The following is an 8,653-nucleotide window of genomic DNA, read 5'->3' as shown; positions in this document are numbered from 1 at the left end:
TTAACTTCAAAGCAGCAGTGATTCTAATGGCGTGCTCAGTTGAAGTCCACTTAGGGACTTAGCTGCAACAGTAGTTGGTTTATCATGAGCTTGCACGTTCCCACGCTACTTTGAGGCCAAGCTTGTAATGTTCTAGTTGCTCTGTATCTATGCCCCATGTATAAAGTGCACTCATTACCATTTTATTATTATTTTAGTATTTATCTATTTTTGTTTGGCTTGTTTTCTCTGTTAAGTACTTGGTGCCCTGTGTTAGAGAAGTGTTATATAAATAAATTATATTATTATTATTATCATTATTATTATTATGTGTGATGTATGCAGTGTGATGCATTTCCATATGCAAAATCAAACCCTTTAGGAAAATAAATGTCAGACAATGAAAATGAAAAGGACTGCAAAAGGACAGCAGACAAAGACAAAAAAAGAGTTTGGAAAAATAAAATCATCTCACTGTGTTCCCCAAGGTCAAATAATAACTACAAGTGACAACGTTCCTACACAGACAACTCCCCCATCCCCATCCTAACCTCCTGGCATCTGTCGACAGGAGGATACCCGCACTTTTAAATCCACCTCAATAATCCCCTCCACTCTCAGATCATTGACTAAAATGTAATTAATGGCACTGCCAAACAGAAATGTTTAACCCAACCCCTGAGTAAATGTCAGGTCACTTGCAAAGGCTTCTCTCTCTCACTCACACACATGCACACACACAGACACACATAAACACACAAACACATACACACACACACACACACACATATACACACACACTCTCTATCTCTCTCTCTCTTTTTCTCTCTCTTTCTGTCAGGGGGTTGTTTGTTTGTAGAGTAATGAACAATGAGCAGGAGGTAGGACAACATTCATCTCAACTGACAAGGTCAGAGGGGCATGTCACCTCTCTACGCACACACACACACACACACACACAGACACACGAGTCACATGTGTTGATGTATGACTGAGACATGAGCACCCACTTCAGCAACAGAGCTGGACTTTTTGGGTGCGTATGAAAAGCAAGGAGTGCCACTCAACACATTTGGTATGCTGACTTAATATGTGTGTGTGTGTGTCTATGTGTGTGTGTGTGTGTGTGTGTGTGTGTTTTGAGTGCTATTTTCCAATCTGCTACATGAAAGGAATTATTTCATGACACATGCAGAAATGAGACTTCACATTGTCAAGTACCTCAATTTTGTTCTTACCAAATTCAAGTGTGTGATTGGCTTCACATATTCTATCTAGGGGGAAATTCCAAAATAGCTGCATATATTACCTCCAGACTGCTGCAAGGGAGAAGCTGATATTTACAGGCCGCATTTGTCATAACACTGGCGTTGGAAATGGTTTCACTGTTCACACTTTATTTTTAAACCTGATCAGGCTCTGTCTTATCACAGCTTGGGGTTTAACAATAGGTTGATTATTTTGCTACCTAATCTATCAAAGATGTGTGTGCCAAGAGGCAGCCAGATTTATTATAGAACAGCAAACAACACAATACATCATCATCATCATCATCTTCTCTGGCATTCTGTTTGAACTCATAACTCACAGCTTTACCTTTGGCGACAAAACCCACAAAAAACTACTTTTGCCCAGCTACAAGATTTATAATAGTATCCTTCAGTAGCCTGACCCATGGGGGAGGGGGGGTGGTATTTCCATTTCTATGAGTATGACAACACCAGTATAGCTCTGCAGAAAAAATAACAACCCAGTGACAAATCACTGTTGACAACAAAGCATTCCAAACGTCTTAGGCCCGAGAGCCACTGTGCCTCGCACCGTGGCAAAAAAAGGCAGAGGATGTGTACAGCCCTTTGTGCAGGCACAGGCCTTTGTGGAGCTGAGAGGTGGTGGCATTCACCCAGGCCTATTAATCACACCCTCATCTGTCAAAATCAAGTGTGAACAATTTAACCCCACAGACCTTGCGAGGCATGCTCAACGGTCCTTCCAGGAGACCCAAAGGAGACAGCCTCATGCGGATTAATAAATAAACTTGCGCTTGCCACCAGTCAGCTGACGCCATGACCTGAAAAGCTGTTTCTATAGACCCTTTCAACAATAAAAACAAAAACAATGCTTGAACGTTCTATTTGGGCCTCAATCTACTTAAAAAGGAAGTCTTGTGGGGCCAACTATGATGCTGATAATGGAACTCTCTTGAAAGGGTCTATATAATTCTCCCTTTTCTTTCCTCTATTGACCAATTTCTCTGAAGCTCGAGAAAAAAAAATGCACCAACCACCAAGGATGCGTAGTCTACCATTAAAAAGAAGAAAAAGAAAACTCTCAATAAAATACAAAGAACAGAAAATGTAAGCTAACATTACAACATTAATCATTAAAAGGCTACTCGTGTGGGATCAGGGTCCCTGTTTCTAGCTGAGCTCCCCACAACCCCCCCCCCCCTGACCTGAGCCTCTTCTTACCCATCAGGGGACATTGGAGGTCCATGTTAAGTAACACCATTAAAAGGCAATGCTGGCCCTGTAATGATGTTCACTGGAGCCATGTCCACTGAGGTCACCAGTCCCATTTCAATTATTCACCAACTAGCAATGATACCCTGCCTCCTTTTTTTAAAACAAAGCCAATTACATATGCACCAAGTGGTCCTTTGGTCACCGAGTATTGTAACCCTATCGTCCATATACATGCAATTATGTGAAAACGACTCCTTGTGTTGGCGACTACAGGGGATCATTCATTCCATGGCACGTGCATCTCAGGGGAGAGGGGGGAGCTTTTAAAAACTTATTTGAAATATAGGCTATTCTGTGGTTTGCTGTTTAAGCTGCATTAGTTTGAAAGGCTCTAAATTCAGCCATGCACCGACATACATCATCCGCAGAGTAAAATAGCAAGCTCACAAGAAGAAGCTTGTTGGTGGTTGGGGTGTCTAGTCACTTTGGCATAATTGTATCTGTGTATTTGCTGTCCCTCAAAATGGATCTTGTTCAGTATTTCATTGTGCATTATGATGAGGGAATAATAAGATATTAAATATTATGTAGTGTGACAATATATCTGTAGACCTACCATCATATGTAGACCTCGTCATATTATTACTCACCGATACGTGGGTGTCTGCAGTTGTCTTTCTTACATTTGGTTCACATTTTCAGGTGATTAGTTTAGAGATTTTTGAGGTTGATATCTCCTTCTGAAGTCGTCTGAAGGTTATAACATAATTATGTACATAGGTTTATGTTTTGGACTTACAACCTGGTACTAACCTAGGCTTTACCACATAACAGGCGTAGTATTTCACTCGAAGGATAACTCCCTGCTGCACACATAGAAGTTATATCCATTTCTTTTTCTTCATTACATTAAATACTCCTTTGTCATTACTAATGCATGACCAGCACACAATCGGTCAATCACTTTTGGGTACCCAGGTGCGCATGTGGGTACCCAAATTAAACGCGCAGGATTTCTGACATGGGATTGGGAATACTCGCAGTCGTCTGTATGATTTCCCTCTCTTTCGATTTGACGTGATGTAGTGTCACTCAATTTTATCAACGTGAATGGGAGGGACGGAGAGGAGGAGCAATAGGGGGAAAAAACAAAAACAATCCGTGCTTGACGCCATCTTGAATCCAGGCAATGCGTTGAATGAGGAGGATACTGTTGGAAACAAGTGTTGTTGCCATTGCTGTTCAAGGAGACTCGCGACAGGACAGCAGCAAGTTGGCAGCGAGGTGATGTTGAACGTCTAAACGAATCTGTACTAGCCGTCAACTGTTTTTTGAGGCCATTGTCGCTGTCCTTTCTATCCCGCCTTAGAGTAACATTAACGTCAAATTAGGAAAAGACTGTTTCGGACGTGATAACCGGACCGAGACCTGCCAAGCTGGATGGGTAACGACAGCTAGCTCCCTGGCTAACTACCTTCCGTTAGTCTGCTATAACTATCACTACGTCGAGTCAGACAGTGCTCCTGTCAGAAAGGCAAATTCAGCTGTCAGGAGAGAAACGCTCTGGAATTCATAATAGGGGATCATTCAGCTATCCTCTGATTTGCTCGGACCGTTCTGTACGCATTGCTTTCAGGTCCACTTAATGTTGCACATTTTGCAGAGTTATAAGTGAAAGGCTTTAACGAAATGGACTGAAGCGGAACGAATGAATTATTTGAGATAAGTATTTAGTTAACCAGTTAACCACATTGTGGTCTATGCGTTGTCATATCCTCATTCATTGGGAAACGAGTTATGGAGTTGCCTGTCAAGATAAAGAAGTTCAATATGCATGTGGGAACCTCGGACTGAGTGACTCGTGTTTGACGTTCTTCAGTCATCGTATTTTTCCAACTGGGAATAACTGCTCATCTGACCTTTTGAAATTAATTGGACTACTGGACTACAGTTTGTTACGCAGGACAGAAGCAAAATACAGAGCGATCTTACTGTTTTATTCCCACATCACTAGCAATGGTTTGGACCCAGGTAAACGGACGGACATGCAGTCGTCGGTTCGCTCGTAGCTAGCGTGCGTCTACGCGCAATAGAAGGCTGCAGTAAAGCGGACAGTAGCATCGTTGTATAAGGATATGTAATTGAAAAGGCCTATGCAATACCAACATATACCTTCATTGCTGATAATCTCTCTTTGGATACCGACAAGAGCTTGTACTTTTCACTGTATTTCTTTTTCACGATAGCCACGGTCCGCAGTGACATGGTTGTCCCATACAGTACTGTAAACATTGTATCGTCGAGAGGGCCTGTTTCGATACCATCTACAATTTGGCACGCGCCTTATGGCCATTATTAGGCAATATTGGCCTTGGTCTAAATAACAGATCACTAGAGGAGCTGGGTATTTCAACATTTTTTTGAAATACTAATCTATGTACAGCGACGCCGACTGAAAATATTTTTCTTCAGAGCAAGGACAGGAGGATCAACCTGACGTGACTGTAAGGATTTTATCTGAGGGGTCGACCGGGGAGCAAAAATGGGAGCAGCTACGAAATTGGCATTTGCCGTTTTTCTCATCTCCTGTTCCTCAGGTGGGTGGAAATATGTAAATAAACTCATCGATCTTGCTTCAGAGAAGCGGGCTTTTGTAGGCTATTTGCTGTCAAGTATAGAGCATGAATTGCTTACAGCTGAGCCAGGCATACCCCCACCCCATCACCATCGCCCACATCTAGCTATTAAGCTCATATTCACAGTGCCCATGATGGAGGCGATCGAAGATTGGTTGTTGGACTAAGCGGATTGTCTGGCGTTTATCCAAATGAGCTGGTCACACCGCTAACCCAATATGTAATAGCAAGCTTCGCGTGCCACGGGTGGTTTCTCCGCTTTAATTTGGAAAATCTAGCCATTATGTTCTTTGAGTGTTGGCCGCCTTAAGTAACATCGCGAGGTAATCCTCAGTGCCGAGGGCAGCTCACTGTAAATGAACTCTCTGAGGTCGTTCAGGCGATGGCTCTGGATTACACAATTGAAGTTCTGTAATTATTTGAACGTGGAACGTAACAATAATTTACATATTTTAATGTAAAACACTTATCTGACACCAGTAGAGCGGAGAGATAGCCTAACATTAATTTACGCGAGGATTCCACTATTAGCTTGCTACCCTGCGGGCACTAGAGAATCCGATTATGTGATTGAAAGGAATTTGGTATTTAAAGTGCATCTCAGTGAGGAAATTGTATGCATGCACAGTGGGCACTGTATTGACATGTTCGCATATTGCATCATTGAGCTGTAGCCACTGCTGGTGACGCTCCAAACCGACCTCGTTACTAAATAGCTGTTGAGTTGACCATGCGTAATTAAGCCTCGGAAAGCTGCGGTGGTACAGTTTAACAGGCCACACGTATGCGGCTCATTTTATTGCACGGTTACAGTGGTCCATGTTCATAATGGTTGCATAAACAATTGTACCGCGCGCTTGTCCTCGGAGCGAGGGTGATGGGGTCTGGTGTTGTCACCCTTAAATGGCAAGCTTACTCAAATGGAACTATTTCAGCTACTACAGAATGCTATTCTAAGCGATTAACATTGAATGTCACATAGCATTTAATGGACTCCAGTAAAGTCCAGTTTGTGACTCAGTTTGTGAAAAGAATGTTTGTGACATTCTTTTGGCTTTTACATTCTGTTCATCTCTTTCCTCCCATGGCGATTGATGGGATAATAGGAAACTGCTGTATTGGAAGAGAATTTGTTTTGGTTACTGTATGTGTGTATATCACACACTTTTTGAAGAAGCGCTTATCATTCTCTCTTCAGTATTCGCTGGTATAAACAAGACTGGATCCGAGACAGGCTGGTTGGTTGTTTTAAGACACACAGGAGCTGCCTGGGCCTCCGCTTCCAGTGCACACGCAGTAAATGTGTCTCTCCGTGCTAAAGCCATGTCACAAACTCACACACACACACACACACACAGTTCTGGAGTTGGGCGTGCGCCCAGAGCAAGGTTATTTACACTGTCTCTTATCAGATGGTGTTCAGGCAAAGATTAGCAGTGTTGCATCAAAGGTGGTGGGGGGGGGTGCAAGGATGCGTAGTGATACTGTATATTAATACTTACACAGTTTTTATTGCCTTTTTTGTCATCATTTAGTGTGTGTCTTATCTGGCAGTGCCTCATAAAGGCATGTGATATCACATTCACAACTCAACCTGCCAGTAGGGTTGGTACTAGCTCCTAAAACTTCCTGTACTTGCAACGATTGGGGGGGGGGGGGTGAGGACTAAGAGGGAGGATATAGTTTGCAATGATAAATGTCAAGCTGCAGGGGGAAGTGAGAATTGAAAAATGTTTGCACATCCAGTCCTGCCAGGTGCTCAGAGCAGAATACAAATACATCAGGAAAACAAATCTCAGTGTCTGATGATGAAGAGCTTTGTGATCCAAAATGTGACCTTTGAAGTTTTCCTGTATTACTGTAGGTGATCATTTTTCACACTGGGATGTACTGCACTTCTTGTTTACAACAAACATGATGACTAGGCCCTACTTGCATTATTATAACACAGCATTGGTAATTATTAATTAGTTAACTATACATTTCTCAAGAATATGTGTACATCTTTGCCCAATTTAATTTTGTTAACAGTCTGCATTGGGCTCCATGTTGTGGAACCATTGGCCAAAGCAGTGACCAGCACTAACCCCCCCCAACCTTCGTCATTCACCCCAATCTTTTACTATTCCAAATGGCCTAGCACTAGTGGCTCTACTCCAGTGGCCAATGGTGGTGCATACACACACCCAGCAGGTGGTGAGGCTGTTGCGGTCCAAAGGTCCGTGTTCAGGAGTGGTCGGTAGGACAACTCTCCTGCCTAGTCATCATTCGAGCGGAAGAGGCTTACTGAACCGTGTAAAATGGCACGAGTTTGTGCTGTTATGTAAGGCCTCTGACTTTATTTTTGTTTTGCTCGTTGTGGTTCAGGCTGGTGACGTGAGACATTGTGTGTTGTCTAATAACAACAACACTGTTTTTTTTTTAGAAAAAAGAAGAATGTATTTTTACTCATAGTTGTCTCACCATCTTAAACAGTGAGATTTTAGACAATAAGCTTTACTTCTTGTGATTGGACTCTCAGATCTGTAAAACGGATTCAGAAAGCCTAGGCCTATATGTTGTTAGCATGCTGAGTGGTGGGCGTCTGCATGGTGTGGCATGGTGCCTTTCTGCTGACTTGGCCCCAAAGCAGACGAGACGAGACAGATCTGGAAATAATGCAGTCCTCACTTTAGAAAGCAAGCTGCTTCGATAATCCCCATAGCGCCAGTCAATCGCTCACTTTTCTGGAAAGAAAGAAAAAAGATGGCTGTAGGTACAGGAATTAGCTTTACAAGGAGGAGGCAGAAAAAAAAGATTATATATATATATATATATATATATATATATATATATATATATATATATATATATATATATATATATATATATGTAGGTGTGTAGAGCCTGGCCAACACAAGTGGAGAGTGAAGAATTACCCTTACTCAGGCATGCTATTTGTCCAGGTTACTGCAAGGGAGATTGAGATTATACAGCATCGCCATTCGAATGCGCATTGGCCTTGAGTCATAGTTCTGTAGGCAGTGTTGCCAGATTGGGCGGGTGCCCGCCCAATTGGGCTTCTTTTGACTTCGTCGGGCGGGGGAAAATAAGCTTTAGGCGGGCAAATAAAAATTTTAGTTGAATGGATCTCTATGACGATCACTCAACCCAATCTGGCAACACTGCCTGTAGGCTCTGTGAGTCAGACAGGCTAGAAAAAGTTGTGCTCGCCAGCCACAATACTTGTACATTTTGTATACTACCTCATGAAGTTGCAGGCTTCGATAAGCTACATTTCATTCTCTTACTACTGAGCAGCGTCACAACATGGATATTCTTTCTGATGCTAACATGGCTGAAAGCGTTATTTAGTAAGTAGGCCTACAGTTACTTAATCTGAGTCTGATATCGAAATGAGATTAGCAGGCCCATTTACTGCACGCTAGGTGGTCCTGACCAGCTCTCGTCGTGGCCAATCAGATTGCAACTGCCCCCTCTTGCATTGTGTTCGGTAGCCAGCTGGCAAACATATGCGAGGGCTTGGGGCAGGTAGGGATAAGACAGTGAAGAGCACCAGCCACCAGTACACAG

The 8,653-nt window shown here is 42.7% G+C and overlaps 1 protein-coding gene across 1 annotated transcript in view; it reads left to right on the top strand.

Moving 5' to 3' along the window:
- Window positions 1-3,614: 3,614 nt before the first annotated feature.
- Window positions 3,615-8,653, top strand: part of acvr2ab (activin A receptor type 2Ab) — a 63,024-nt gene continuing 57,985 nt past the window's right edge. The window contains 1 exon segment of the mRNA XM_048234272.1: window positions 3,615-5,041. Coding sequence (XP_048090229.1) covers window positions 4,987-5,041 — 55 coding nt within the window. The 5' untranslated portion in view covers window positions 3,615-4,986.

This window comes from Alosa alosa, chromosome 23 (genome assembly GCF_017589495.1).
Source record: "Alosa alosa isolate M-15738 ecotype Scorff River chromosome 23, AALO_Geno_1.1, whole genome shotgun sequence".
NCBI classification, from domain to species: Eukaryota; Metazoa; Chordata; class Actinopteri; order Clupeiformes; family Clupeidae; genus Alosa; species Alosa alosa.
Note: the sequence above shows the minus strand (reverse complement) of the source record. Positions and strands in the feature narration are given on the sequence as shown.